Genomic DNA, 15,107 nt, shown 5'->3' with positions numbered 1-15,107 from the left:
AGCTGGTGCAGCCACTCTGGAAAACAGCATGGAGGTTCCTCAAAATGTTGAAAATAGAACTGCCCTATGACCCAGCAATTGCACTATTGGGTATTTACCCTAAAGATATAAACGTAGTGATCCAAAGGGGCACGTGTACCCGAATGTTTATAGCAGCAATGTCCACAATAGCCAAACTATGGAAAGAACCTAGATGTCCATCAACAGATGAATGGATCCAGAAGATGTGGTATATATACACAATGGAATACTATGCAGCCATCAAAAGAAATGAAATCTTGCCATTTGCGACAACATGGATGGAACTAGAGCGTATCATGCTTAGCAAAATAAGTCAAGCAGAGAAAGACAACTATCATATGATCTCCCTGATATGAGGAAGTGGTGATGCAACATGGGGGCTTAAGTGGGTAGGAGAAGAATAAATGAAACAAGATGGGATTGGGAGGGAGACAAACCATAAGTGACTCTTAATCTCACAAAACAAACTGAGGGTTGCTGGGGGGAGGGGGTTTGGGCGAAGGGGGTAGGATTATGGACATTGGGGAGGGTATGTGCTTTGGTGAGTGCCGTGAAGTTTGTAAACCTGGTGATTCACAGACCTGTACCCCTGGGGATAAAAACATATGTTTATAAAAAATAAAAATTAAAAAAAAATATTCCATTATGTATATACCACATCTTCTTTATCCATTCATCTGTTGATGGAGATCGAGGCTCTTTCCATATTTTGGCTGTTGTGGACATTGCTGCTGTAAACATTGGGGTGCATGTGCCCCTTCAGATCACTACATTTGTACCTTTAGGGTAAATACTCAGGAATGCAATTGCTGGGTCATAGGGTAGCTCTATTTTCAACTTTTTGAGGTACTTCCATACTTTTTTCCTGAGTGGCTGTACCAGCCTGCATTCCCACCAACAGTGTAGGAGAGTTCCCCTTTCTCCATATCCTTGCCAGCCATTCTGACTTGTGTGAGGTTGTATCTCATTGTGGTTTTGATTTGCATTTCCCTGATGCTGAGCGATGTTGAGCACTTTTTCTTGTGTCTGTTGGCCATCTGGATGTCTTCTTTGCAGAAATGTCTGTTCATGTCCTCTGCCCATTTCTTGATTGGATTATTTGTTCTTTGGGTGTTGAGTTTGATAACTTCTTTATAGATTTTGGATACTAGCCCTTTATCTGATATGTCATTTGCAAATATCTTCACCCATTCTGTCAACTGTCTTTTGGTTTTGTTGACTGTTTCCTTTGCTGTGCAAAAAAAGCTTTTTATCTTGGTGAAGTCCCAATAGTTCATTTTTGCTCTTGCTTCCCTTATCTTTGGCAATGTTTCTAGGAAGAAGTTGCTGTGGCTGAGGTCGACGAGGTTGCTGCCTGTGTTCTCCTCAAAGATTTGGTTGGATTCCTGTCTCATATTGAGGTCTTTCATCCATTTTGAGTCTATTTTTATGTGTGGTATAAGGAATTGGTCCAGTTTCATTTTTCTTCATGTGGCTGTCCAATTTTCCCACCACGATTTGTTGATGAGACTTTTCCATTGGACATTCTCTCCTGCTTTGTCAAAGATTAGTTGACCATAAAGTTGAGGGTCAATTTCTGTGCTCTCTATTCTGTTCTATTGATCTATGTGTCTGTTTTTGTGCTAGTACCATACTGTCTTGATGATTACAGTTTTGTAATAGAGTTTGAAGTCTGGAATTGTGATGTTGCCCACTTTAGTTTTCTTTTTCAACGTTCCTCTGCCTATTCAGGGTCCTTTCTGGTTCCATATAAATTTTAGGATTATTTGTTCCATTTCTTTGGGAAAAGTTGATGGTATTTTGATAGGGATTGCACTAAATGTGTAGATTGCTCTGTGTAGCATATTTATTCTTCCAATCCATGCAGCTCATTTCTTTTCAGTAATATTGTGAAATATTGTGAAAATATTTGTTCTTCCAATCCATAAAGCTTATGCCTTTTTATTGATGGTAATACTCCATATGTGAATGTACCAGTTTTTCTGTTTACCTACTAAAGGACACCTTGGTTACTTCCAAATTTTGGCAATTACGAATAAAGCTGCTATAAACATCCACATGCAGGTTTTTGTGTGGACTTATGTTTTCAACTCATTTGGGTAAATACTAAGGAACACAATTGCTGGATTCTAAGAATATATTTAGTTTTTCAAGAAACTGTCAGACTATCTTCCAGAATGGCTGAACCATTGTGCATTCTGACCAGCAGTGAATGAACATTCCTGTTGGTCTACATCTTCATCAGCATTTGGTGTTGTCTGTGTTTTCGATTTTTGACCATTCTGAGATATGTGTGGTGGTAGTTCATTGTTTCAGTTTGCAATTCCCTAATGGACATGTAATGTTGAGCATCTTTTCATATGCTCATTTTCTATTTGCAAATCTTCTGTGGTGAGGTATCTAAGGCTATTGGCCATTTATAAAATTGGGTTCATTTTCTTATTGTTGATTTTAAGAGTTCTTTGTATATTTTGGATAACAATTCCTTTATCAGATATATATTTTACAAATATTTTCTCCCAGTCTGTGGCTTATTTTCTAATTCTCTCAACAGTGTCTTTCACAAAGCAGAAGTTTCCTTTAATGAAGTCCAACAACAGTTATTTCTCCATCATTATGTCTTTATTGTATCTAAAAAGACTTCACCACATCCAAAGTCACCTAAATTTTCTCCTCTAGGAATTTTATACTTTTGTGCTTTACATTCAGGTCTATCATCCATTTTTAGTTAACTGTCATGAAAGGTGTAATGTCTGTGTCTAGATTCATTTTTTACATGTGGATGTCCAGTTGTTTCAGCACCATTTGGAGAAAATACAGTCTTTGCTCCATTATATTATAATATATTATGTAAGATTATATTGTGAAACATCAGTTGACTAATTTATGTGGGTCTGATTCTGTACTCTATTCTGTTTCATGGAATTGTCTTATTCTTTTGCCATTACCATAATATCTTGTTTACTGTAGCATTTCAGTAAGTCTGGAAGTCAAGTAGTGTCATACTGTTGGCTTTGTTCTTCAATATTTTGTTGGCCATTCTGGATCTTTTCCTTTTCCATAAGAACATTAGAATCAGTTTTAGGATATATACAAAATAATTTCCTGGGATTTTGATTGGGATTGCTTTGAATCTATGAATCAAGTTGGGAACAACTAAGCTTTTTTGCAGTATTGAATCTTCCTATGGATGGACCTGGAAAATCTTTCCATTTATTTAGTTTTTTAAAATTTCTTTTATCAGAGTTTTATAGTTTTCCTCATATAGATCTTGTACATATTTTGCTATATTTAGACCTAAATGTTTTATTCTTTTGGGTGCTAATGTAAATGCTATTCTGTTTTTAATTTAAAATTTTCCTTGTTCATTGCTGGTGTATAGGGAAGCAATTGATTTTTGCATAGTGTCCTTGTATCCTGAAACTTTGCTATAATCACTTATTAGTTCTAGGAGTTTTTTTGTTGTTGTTGATTCTTTGGGATTTTCTACATAGACAGTCATATCATCTTTGAACAAAGACAGATTTATTTCTCCCTTATCAATCAGTATGCCTTTTATTTCCTTCTTTTATTACATTAGCCAGGACTTCTAGTACAGTATTGTGAAGGAGTGGTGAGGGGAGGACATTCTTTGCTTTTGCTCCTCATTTTAGTAGGAAAGCTTCTAAGTTTGTCACCAGTAATTATGATGTTAGCTGTCAGTATATTGTAGATGTTCTTTTCAAGTTGAGGAAGTGCCTTTCTATTTCTAATTGGCGGAAAGTTTCTTTTTCTTTCTTTCTTTCTTTTTCTTTTCTTTTTTACAGGTTGTGAAACATGATATATTTAGTTCCCTACTTTTTTCTCCATCCTTCTACCACCTAATTTTAACCTACACTACATTAGTTTAATTTAAGGTGAGTTAGATCCCTAGATACTTTTCTTCTTCTTGTTCTTATTCTTTTTTTTTTTTTTTTATGTTTGGTTAGTCTTCATACAGTACATCATTAGTTTTTGATGTAGTGTTCCAGGATTCATTGTTTGCATATAACACCCAGTGCTCCATGCAATATGTGCCCTCCTTAATACCCATCACCAGGCTAACCCATCCCTCCACCCCCCCTCTCTAAAACCCTTAGTTTGTTTCTCAGAGTCCACAGTTTCTCATGGTTCATCTCCCTCTCCAATGCCCCCCCTTCATTTTTTCCTTCCTTCTCTTAATGTCCTCCATGCTATTCCTTATGTTCCACAAGTAAGTGAAACCTTATGATACTTGACTTTCTCTGCTTGACTTATTTCACTTAGCATAATCTCCTCCAGTCCCATCCATGTTGATGGAGAAGTTGGGTATTCATTTCTGATGAGTAATATCCTATTGTAAAATTTTTATCAAGAACGGGTGTTGGAGGGGCACCTGGGTAGCTCAGTGGGTTAAGCCTCTGCCTTTGGCTCAGGTCATGATCTCAGGGTCCTGGGATAAAGCCCCACATTGGGCTCTCTGCTCAGCAGGAAGCCTGCTTCCCCCCCCCCCCCCGCCTGCCTCTCTGTCTACTTGTGATCTCTCTCTGTCAAATAAATGAATTAAATAAAATACAAAGAGTGTTGGAGTTTATCAGATGCTTTTATGCATCTGTAGATATGATCATGTGATTTTTCTCTAATCTGTTGATATTATGGATTACTTAAGTGATTTTTTTTTTTTTTAAGATTGTATTCATTTTTTGAGAGAGGGCATGAGTGGGGGGTGGGGCAGGGAAGAGCAGAGGGAGATAGAAAAGCAGGCAGGAGAGGGGAGAGGCAAGATAGTGAAGGAGTAGCAGACTGAAATGACATCAGGTCACAGGAGATCAGCTAGATAGTTATCAAACCGTTCCAAACACCTACAAACCCAACAGGAGATCGAAGAGAAGAAGAGTAGCAATTCTAGAAACAGAAAATCACCATTTTCTGAAAGGTAGGACCTGAGGAGAAGTAAATCTGAAGCAACAGGAAGATAGACCGTGGGGGGAAGGGCCAGCCCCTGGCAAGCGTGGAGCAACGGAACACAAAATCCAAATTTTTAGAAGTCTGCTCCACTGAGGGACATCACTCTAGAGGCTGAGCCGGGGGGAAGCCCTCACAGGGACAGTGTGGTCTTAGGTTCCACGGGATCACAGAAGAATCAAGGGTGTCTGGGTGTAGCAGAGCTCACAGGTATCAGAGTGGGGAAGCTGACTAAGAGATGGAACTGAGGAGTGAGCTCTCAGCTTGGGGTTACCTTAAACTGTGATCTGTGGCATAGTCGGACCACTGCTCTTTGAGCAGGGATCCCACAAGTGGCAGATCTGGAGAGACCCACCTTCCTCTGCTAGAAGAACAGGGCACCAAGAATCTCCTGGGTTTGGAGACTCCAAGCGGTGCTGTGTGCCAGAGACAGAGATGCTCAATCACAGGCTGGGTGAGCTCGAGTGCCACCGGAGACAGGGAGATGGGAGTGATTGACTGCTTTTCTCTGTCAGTGCATTGAGGAGTAGGGTCCTGAGCTCTCGGCTTCTTCGGGCCAGAGATTGGGAGGCCACCATTTTCATTCCTCTCCTCCAGAGCTCTACAGAAAGCATTTAGGGAACAAAAGCTCCCAAGAGCAAACCGGAGGAGATTACTTAGCCTGGCCCCTGGCAAGGGCAGTGCAATTCCGCCTCAGGCAAAGACATTTGAGAATCACTACGACAGGCCCCTCCCCCAGAAATCAGCCAGAACATCCAGCCAAGACCAAGCTCACTGATCAAGGAGAACGTTGTTCTCCTTGGAATTCTGTTGAATTCCAGAGGAGGGGAAAGCAAAGCATGGAATTCATAGCTTTCTCCCCATGATTCTTTAGTCTTGCAAAGTTAATTAATTTTTTTTAATTTTATTTTTTTCTTATTCTAATTTTTTTTAATTTTCTTCTTTCCTCCTTGAACATTTACTAATTTATCTTAACAATACCTTTCTAAAAAAAATCTTTTTAAACCTTCATTATTATAGTCATATTTTATCCTTCCTTGTATCTAACTTTATTTTTTGTATACATATAGGGTTTTTTTCTTCTAAAGAATTTTGATATATAATTTTTTCTAATAGATCAAAATATACCCTAAATCTAGCACAGGGCTGCTGCTTCCAGTCGGCGATGAGAGAAGAATTAGGCACAAACAAGTCAGCTGCAAAAGATTGGGAGCAGGGGACAACAGTTGAAAAGGACTGCTGCCACGAGCAACTCCACAGTCTCACTTTTATTAGATAGAAAACAATAGCCAACAGAAGGACTGATGAAGGTCAAACGTTAGTCACGTCTTGCAGGCAAGCAAGGAGGAGGGTAAGGTTTATAGTTAACCAAGCACATTCAAAGCACTCATCTAACTAACAACGGGCGCTTCTGGGAAGAGAAAGGAGCGATAACGAAAAAGGGAAGCAGGCGGTTTTTCGTTCCCCCCTGAGCTGACCGGGCGTTCCGGGTGCTCGGCTTCCCTGAAGCAGGCGGCATTCCGCCCTGGACTGGCCAGGCGTTCCCGGCTGCCCGGCTTCTGTGAAGGGGCCGCATTCCGCCCTGAGCGAGCCGGGCATCCCCAGCTGCCCAGCTTCACGGTCGTACATCGTCCTTCTCCCCAAAGACCTGTTATCAGTATCAGTATTTTTTAAGGCCATATCTAAATGTGCTTGACAACTAGTAAAATCCTCCAGGGGTTACAGTTTAAGTAACAAATTGTTCCGAGGGGCAGCAGCACAAGGCTTTGTTCTAGTCTCCAGCCTGAGCAAATTCTCTCCAATTTCTTTTTCTTTCTTTTTCCAACTAACTTATGAATTCCTTTTTTAGAATTAAAAAAAAAATTTTCTTCTTTACATACTCTGTCCCTTCATCATGTTTACCGTTATTTTGTATATATATAAATTTTCCTTTCTTTTAAATTTTGGGAGGTAGTTTCTTCTAAGAGACCAAAATACACCCTAAATCAAGTGAGTGGCTCTGTTCTATTCATCAGTCTAATATATATAGATATTAGAATAATATCTGTCTATCTACCTATCTATCTATCTGTATGTATATATATATAACTTTTTAAAAAATTTCTTTTTACCCCCTTTCTTCTCCTCCTGATTTGGGGTCTCTTTTGATTTGGTTAGCATACATTTTTCTGAGGTCTTTACCACCCTTTTAGTATTTTATTCTTTCAATCATATGTTCTTATCTGGATAAAATGACAAGGCAGAAAAACTCACCACGGCAGGGCGGGGGGTGGTTGGAGAACAAGAGGCAGTACCAAAGTCTAGGGACCTAATCAATATGGACATTGGTAATATGACAGATCTAGAGTTCCGCATGACAATTCTCAAGGTGCTAGCTGGGCTCAAAAAAGGCATGGAAGATAGTAGAGAAACCCTGTCTGGAGAAATCAAAGCCCTTTCTGGAGAAATAAAAGAACTAAAATCTAACCTACCTGAAATTTAAAAAGCTATTAAGGAGGTGCAATAAAAAATGGAGCCTCTTACTGCTAGGATAAATGAGACGGAAGAGAGAATTAGTGATATAGAAGACCAAATGACAGAGAATAAAGAGGCTGAGCAAAAGAGAGACAAACTACTGGACCACGAGGGGAGAATTTGAGAGATAAGTGATACCATAAGATGAAACAATATTAGAATAATTGGGATTCCAGACGAAGAGGAAAGAGAGAAGGGGACAGAAGGTATATTGGAGTGAATTATAGTAGAGAATTTCCCTAAAATGGCAAAGGGAACAAGCATCACTATCCAGGAGGCACAGAGAACCCCCTTCAAAATCAATAAAAATCCATCCACACCCCATCATGTAATACTAAAACTTACAAGTCTTAGTGACAAAGAGAAAATCCTGAAAGCAGCCTGGGACAAGAAGTCTGTAACATACAATGGTAAAAATATTAGATTGGCAGCAGAGTTGTCCACAGAGACCTGACAGGCCAGAAAGAGCTGCCATGATATATTTAGAGCACTAAACGAGAAAAACGTGCAGCCTAGAATACTATATCCACCTAGGTAATCATTGAAAATAGAAGGTGAGATAAAAAGCTTCCAGGACAAACAAAAACTAAAAGAATTTGTAAACACCAAACCAGCCCTATAGGAAATACTGAAAGGGGTCCTGTAAGCAAAAAGAGAGCCTAAATGGAAAGGAACAGAGACAATATACAGTAACAGTCATCTTACAGGCACTACAACGGCACTAAATTCATATCTTTCAGTAGTTACCCTGAATGTAAACAATTATAAGAACATATTACGAGCAACTATACACCAGGAAATTTGACAATTTGGAAGAAATGGTTGCATTTGTAGAGACGTATAAACTACCACAACTGAACCAGAAAGAAATAGAAAACCTGAACAGACCCATAACTAGTAAGGAGATTGAAGCACTCATCAAAAATCTCCTAACAAACAAGAGCCCAGGGCCAGATGGCTTCCCAGGGGAATTCTACCAACCACTTAAAGAAGAATTAATACCTATTCTCTTGAAACTGTTCCAAACAATAGAAATGGAAGGAAAACGTCCAAACTAATTTTACGAGGCCAGCATTATCATGATCCCAAAACCAGACAAAGACCTCACCGAAAAGGAAAATTACAGACCAATGTCCTTGATAAACACAGATGCAAAACTTCTCACCAAAATACTAGCCAATAAGACCCAACAATACATTAAAAGGATTTTTCGCCACGACCAAGTGGGATTTATTCCAGGGCTGCAAGGTTGGTTCAACATCTGCAGATCAACCAATGTGATACAGTACATTAACAAAAGAACAAGAACCATATGATACTCTCAAAAGATGCTGAAAAAGTATTTGACAAAGTACAGCATCCTTTCTTGATCAAAACTCTTCGAAGTGTAGGGATAGAGGGTACATACCTCAAGATTATCAAAGCGAACTATGAAAAACCCACATCGAATATCATTCTGGGTACATACCTCAAGATTATCAAAGCGAACTATGAAAAACCCACATCGAATATCATTCTCAATGGGGAAAAAATGAGAGCTTTTCCCCGAAGGTCAGGAACATGGCATGGATGTCCACTATCACCACTGCTATTCAACATAGTACTAGAAGTCCTAGTTTTGGCAGTCAGACAACAAAAAGAAATCAAAGGCATCTGAATTGGCAAAGAAGTCAAACTCTCACTCTTTGCAGATGATATGATACTTTATGTGGAAAACCCAAAAGACTCCACTCCAAATCTTCTAGAACTTGTTCAGGAATTCAATAAAGTATCAGGATGTAAAAATCAATGCACAGAAATCAGTTGCATTTCTTTACACCAACAGCAAGACAGAAGAATGAGAACTTAAGGAGTCAGTCCCATTTATAATTGCACCTAAAGCCATAAGATACCTAGGAATAAACCTAACCAAAGAGGCAACGTATCTGTACTCAGAAAACTATAAAAGTACTCATGAAAGCAATTGAGGAAGATACAAGGAAATGGAAAAATGTTCCATGCTCATGGATTGGAAGAACAAATATTGTGAAAATGTCTATGCTACCTAATGCAATCTACATGTTTAGTGAAATCCCTATCAAAATGCCATCAATTTTTTTCAAAGAAATGGAACAAATAATCCTAAACTTTATATGGAGCCAGAAAAGACCTCAAATAGCCAGAGGAATGTTGAAAGAGAAAGCCAAAGTTGGTGGCATCACAATTCCAGACTTCAAGCTCTATTGCAAAGCTGTAATTTTCAAGATATTATGGTACTGGCACAAAAACAAACACATAGATCAATGGAACAGAATAGAGAGTCCAGAAATAGACCCTCAGCTCTATGGTCAGCTAATCTTGTACAAAGCAGGAAAGAATGTCCAATGGAAAAAAGACAGTCTCTTCAACAAATGGTGTTGGGAAAATTGGACAGCCGCATGAAGAAAAATGAAACTGGACCAATTCCTTATACCACACATAAAAATAGACTCAAAATGGATGAAAGACCTCAATATGAGACAGGAATCCAACCAAATCTTTGAGGAGAACACAGGCAGCAACCTCTTCGACCTCAGCCACAGCAACTTCTTCCTAGAAACATTGCCAAAGGTAAGGGAAGCAAGGGCAAAAATGAACTATTGGGACTTCACCAAGATAAAAAGCTTTTTTTGCACAGCAAAGGAAACAGTCAACAAAACCAAAAGACAGTTGACAGAATGGGTGAAGATATTTGCAAATGACATATCAGATAAAGGGCTAGTATCCAAAATCTATAAAGAAGTTATCAAACTCAACACCCAAAGAACAAATAATCCAATCAAGAAATGGGCAGAGGACATGAACAGACATTTCTGCAAAGAAGACATCCAGCTGGCCAACAGACACAAGAAAAAGTGCTCAACATCGCTCAGCATCAGGGAAATGCAAATCAAAACCACAGTGAGATACAACCTCACACAAGTCAGAATGGCTGGCAAGGATATGGAGAAAGGGGAACCCTCCTACACTGTTGGTAGGAATGCAAGCTGGTGCAGCCATTCTGGAAAACAACATGGAGGTTCCCCAAAAAGTTGAAAATAGAGCTACCCTATGACCCAGCAATTGCACTCCTGGGTGTTTACCTTAAAGATTCAAATGTAGTGATCCAAATGGGCATGTGCACTCGAATGTTTATAGCAGCAATGTCCACAATAGCCAAACTATGGAAAGAACCTAGATGTCCATCAACAGATGAATGAATAAAGTGATGTGGTGTATATATATAACGGAATACTATGCAGCCATCAAAAGAAATGAAATCTTAACCATTTGCAACAACGTGGATGGAACTACAGGGTATTATGCTGAGCGAAATAAGTCAATCAGAGAAAGACAATTATATGATCTCCCTGATATGAGGAATTTGAGAGGCAAAGTGGAGGTTTGGGGTTAGAGAAAGAAAAAATGAAACAAGGTGGGATCGGAGGGAGATAAACCATAAGAGACTCTTAAGCTCACAAAACAAACTTGAGGATTGCTGCGGGGAGCGGGGTATGAAGAGGATGGTTGGGTTATGGACATTGGGGAGGGTATGTGCTATGGCGAGTGCTGTGAAGTGTGTAAGCCTGATCATTCACAGACCTGTACTCCTGGGGCAAATAATACGTTATATGTGTAATTAAAAAAATTAAAAAAAAAAAAAGCAGGCAGGAGGGAGGAGTAGAGAGCCCTGACCAGTACTTGATCCCAGGACCCTGGAATCTGAAGGCAGATGCTTAACCAACTGAGCCACCCAGGTGCCCTGGATTTTTGCATTTGTATTCATGAGAGATCTTGATCTATAGGTTTTTTGTAATGACTGTCTGGTTTTGGCGTTAGACTAATGCTGGCTTGGTAGAAAATTTTAGCAACTATTTCCTCTTCTTCTATTTTCTAGAAGAGATTATAGGGAATTGGTGTCATTTCTTCCTTAATTGTTTGGTAGAATTAATCAGTGAACCCATTGGTGAAAACTTTATGGTTTTTCTCTTTGGAAGGTTATTAGTTATTGATTCATTTCTTCAATAGATACAGGCCTATTCAAATAGTCTGTTTCTTCTTGTGTGTGTTTTGGCTGATTGCATTTTTCAAAATATTGGTTTCTTTCATCTAGGTCACCAAAGTTCTGAACATAGAGCTGTTCATGATACTCCTTTATTATCCTTTTCTGTCCATGGAGTCTGTAGGGATGTTCTGTCTTTCATTTCTGATGTTGGCAATTTGTATCTCCTCTCTTTTTAACTTAGTTAGCCTGGCTAAGCGATTATCATTTATGGATCTTTTCAAAGAACCATCTTTTGGTTTTGCTAATTTTTTCTTTTGATTTCCTTTTTTCATTTTCATTGATATCTGCTCTTTTATTTATTATTTCTTTCTTCTGTTTATCTTGTGTTTGCTTTGCTCTTCTTTTCCTAGTTTCCTAAGATAGATGCTTAGATGATTGATTTTAGATCTTTCTTCTTTCCTAATATATGCATTCAATGCTATAAATTTCTCCCTAAGTACTGCTTTCACTGCATCCAACATATTTTGAGAAGTTGTACTTTCATTTTCATTTAGTTTAAAATGTTCTTCAGTTTCTCTTGAGATTTCTTCTTCGACCTATGAGTTAAATAACTTCTAAATAGAAGTGTGTTAATCTTTAAGTAATTCAGGATTTTCCAGCCATTTGTCTGTCTTAATTCCATTGTGGTCTGAGAGCAGCAATGTATGATTTCTGTTCTTTTAAATTTGTTAAGGTTTGTTTTATGGCCCAGATTGTAGTCTGTCTTGCTGAATGTTCTGTATGAGCTTGAGAAAAATGTGTATTTTGCTGCATTTGGTTGAGCAGTTGATAGATGTCAATTGTATCCAGTTGATCAATGGTGCTGTTGTGTTCAACTATGTGATTATTGATTTTCTATCTTTAGAGCTTGTCCATTTCTGATAGAGAGATGCTGAAGTTTTCAGCTCTTGTATTTATCTGCCTCTTCTTGCATTTCTATCAGCCTTGCTTCATGATATTTGATGCTTTTATTAAGCACATACACATTAAAGCTTATTATGTCTTCTCGGAAGATTGACCACTTACTGTATGTATTATTCTTCTTTGTCCCTGATAATGTTTTTTTTCTCTGAAGTTGGCTGTGTCCAAGATCAATGTAGCTACTCCCTTTCTTTGGGTTAGTGTTGGCATGGTATATCTTCTTCTATCCCTTTATATTTAATCTATGTGTGTCTTTGTATTTAAAGTGAGTTTCTTAAGGACAACATGTAGTTGAGTCTTATTTTTTTTTTAATTTACTCTGAGAGTCCGTTTTTTAATAGTATACTTAAACCATTGATGATAAAGGTGATAAAGTGACAATTGATGTAGTTAAATTCATGTTTACCATTATTGTTACTGTTTTCTATTTGTTCCTTTGTTTTTTTTTCCTATTTTTTTCTGCACTCTCTGGCCTTTTATAGTTTTTGGTTTTGTTTTGTTTTTTGTATAGTTGACACACAGTGTTACATTAATTTTAGGTGAACAACTTAGTGATTGACAAATTTATACATTATGCTGTATTCACCACAAGTATAGCTCTTATAGTTTTAATTGACCATTTTATGATTCCATTTTGTCTTCTTGCTTAACGTATCAATTATACTTTTTCTAAAAAAAATTGTTTTAGTAGTTGCCCTAGAGTTTGCCCATATGTATTCAAAAACTATGGAATGTTTCACGAATCTGCATGTCATCTTTGTGCAGCAGCCATGCTAATCTCTGTGTTGTTCCAGTTGTAGTACATGTACTGATAAACTGAGCACTTAATGTGCTTTAGTTTTATCCTGAGGCACTTCTTAGCATTTCTTCCCCTTTAGTTGGGTATAATCAGTGTGTGCAGCAGACATCAACCTGAGGCAGACATGAACAAATGTCCCTGAGTGCTGAAGGTTAGCCCAAGAGTCCACACTCTTTTGAGAGTGGAAAATCCTCACAGTTTTTTCATTGACTGGTGTCTTCTATACTCTTGCTCCAGTGTCAGGTTGAAGCCCATGTGCCAGTGCCCCAGGCCTTCATAGTTTTATCACTGCATGCTTTATGGACTTTTTAAGAACTCAGACATCACCTCTCCTTCATCTTCAAAGCTGTCATTTTCTTTCTAGAGATGCAAAATACAAACAGACCCCCTCTGTTGTAGAAGGCAGTATGATCACAGTTCTTAGGTTAATCTAGTAACTCTCTTGTTCCTTTTTATTTTTTTAAACAGATGTGATGTTTACTGGTACAGCAGATGGCCAGATCGTAAAACTTGAAAATGGTGAAATAGAGACCATCGCTCGGCTTGGTTCAGGCCCATGCAGTAAGTCAGTGACAGCACCCCCAATATATATCTGTGATCATTGAGAAAGGTGCTGAATGGCTGGGCGGAGCTAAATTTCCTTAGAAGTCAGGTTCATCCTTGCAGATGAAGAGCCCCTGACCACATGGCCAACAGAGCCTGACCTGAGTGTTACCCCCAGCTCTTCATTTGCCATGTGGTCCCTGGACCTCATGGTACCTGATTGTCACCATGCAGGTGCAGCTTGCCAGCTAGGCAGTGGCCCCAGCACCTGCCAGTTACTTTAGGGCCCCACACCTCTGCCATTCCATAGTGGCGTTCCCCCTTGAGGTCACTTTGAGGAAGATTAATAGCCATGGTCAGTGTGCTGCTATGGAGAAGCAGTTGGCTCGGTCATCACTTGCATGCCGAAATGTTGTTCCTGCGTTAGCTTCTCAGGAATTTCAGCAGTGTCTTTCAGAGTGAAAACACCTTTATGTCACTCAGGTTTGGGGAAATTAGACTAGAAGAATCTCACTGTTTAAAACCTGGTAGCCCACAGTTTTCTTAGTAGTTACCACTTTTTAAGAGCTACAATGCTTTTGTAAAAATGATGCATTTTCATTGTACAAAGGTACAAGGAGAAAGTAAAAGTCACCTGAGAGTCTTCACAGATAGAACTATTAACATTTTAGTGCATAGGTTGTCAGAGCTCTTTCTGTTCATGGGTACTCTGGTTTTGTGATGGGATCATACTCTACATTCATTTTTTTTAACCTGCCTTTTCCACTCTGTATTTTGGCAGGAAGTGGCCCAATAGTAAGTGTCCTGCAGTAAGGATTCCTGTAGTAAGCACCCCATGGAAAGCACCCTGCACTAAGCACCCTTCATAAAGCACCCCACAGAAGGCACCTTGCACTGAGCACCCCTTCAGTAAGCAGCTTACAGAAGCATCCTTGCATACGAAGCCTGGCAGTGAACACACCTGCAATAAATATGCATTGCCACAGGTTTAAAAAGAGTATAGGTATTAATCTGAGGAATAAAATAGTATCTCTCCCTGTAAGCCAGGTGGAGGGAAAACTGCCAAGGTCCTAGACAGGCAGAATATTCAGGTCAGCAGTTGGGATTAAACTGACAATTACTGAGGTCCTTGGGGGGAATTCTAGAGATGGGGCCTGGGTCCTGATGATGTCCCCAAGTTAACTGTTCAAGCCTCAGGATGCTGATATGAATGCAATTCTTGGATACCAGTTGATCTTGGTTTGTTCTATATTCTCAGGTGGTCCCTCTGGATACACCAGACAGTTCTGAGGGGACTCGAATACT

General features: G+C 39.0%; 1 protein-coding gene and 1 non-coding gene across 4 annotated transcripts in view; one reads left to right on the top strand and one right to left on the bottom strand.

Moving 5' to 3' along the window:
- The window catches only part of APMAP (adipocyte plasma membrane associated protein), a 51,604-nt gene that overhangs the window by 24,694 nt on the left and 11,803 nt on the right, over positions 1-15,107 (top strand). For 2 of the 3 annotated variants that reach the window (XM_032351590.1, XM_032351589.1), the window contains exon 4: positions 13,728-13,820. The exons of the other annotated variant lie outside the window; for it this stretch is intronic. In XM_032351590.1, the coding sequence (XP_032207481.1) occupies positions 13,728-13,820 (93 nt within the window). The remainder of the gene's footprint in view (positions 1-13,727; positions 13,821-15,107) is intronic. 3 annotated transcript variants of the gene reach the window in all.
- LOC116596648 lies at positions 13,181-13,284 on the bottom strand. Its single transcript, XR_004288236.1, has one exon. It is a non-coding gene; the product is annotated as a U6 spliceosomal RNA (small nuclear RNA).

Source organism: Mustela erminea, chromosome 7 (genome assembly GCF_009829155.1).
Source record: "Mustela erminea isolate mMusErm1 chromosome 7, mMusErm1.Pri, whole genome shotgun sequence".
Taxonomy (NCBI): domain Eukaryota; kingdom Metazoa; phylum Chordata; class Mammalia; order Carnivora; family Mustelidae; genus Mustela; species Mustela erminea.
This window is presented reverse-complemented; position numbering and strand designations above follow the sequence as displayed.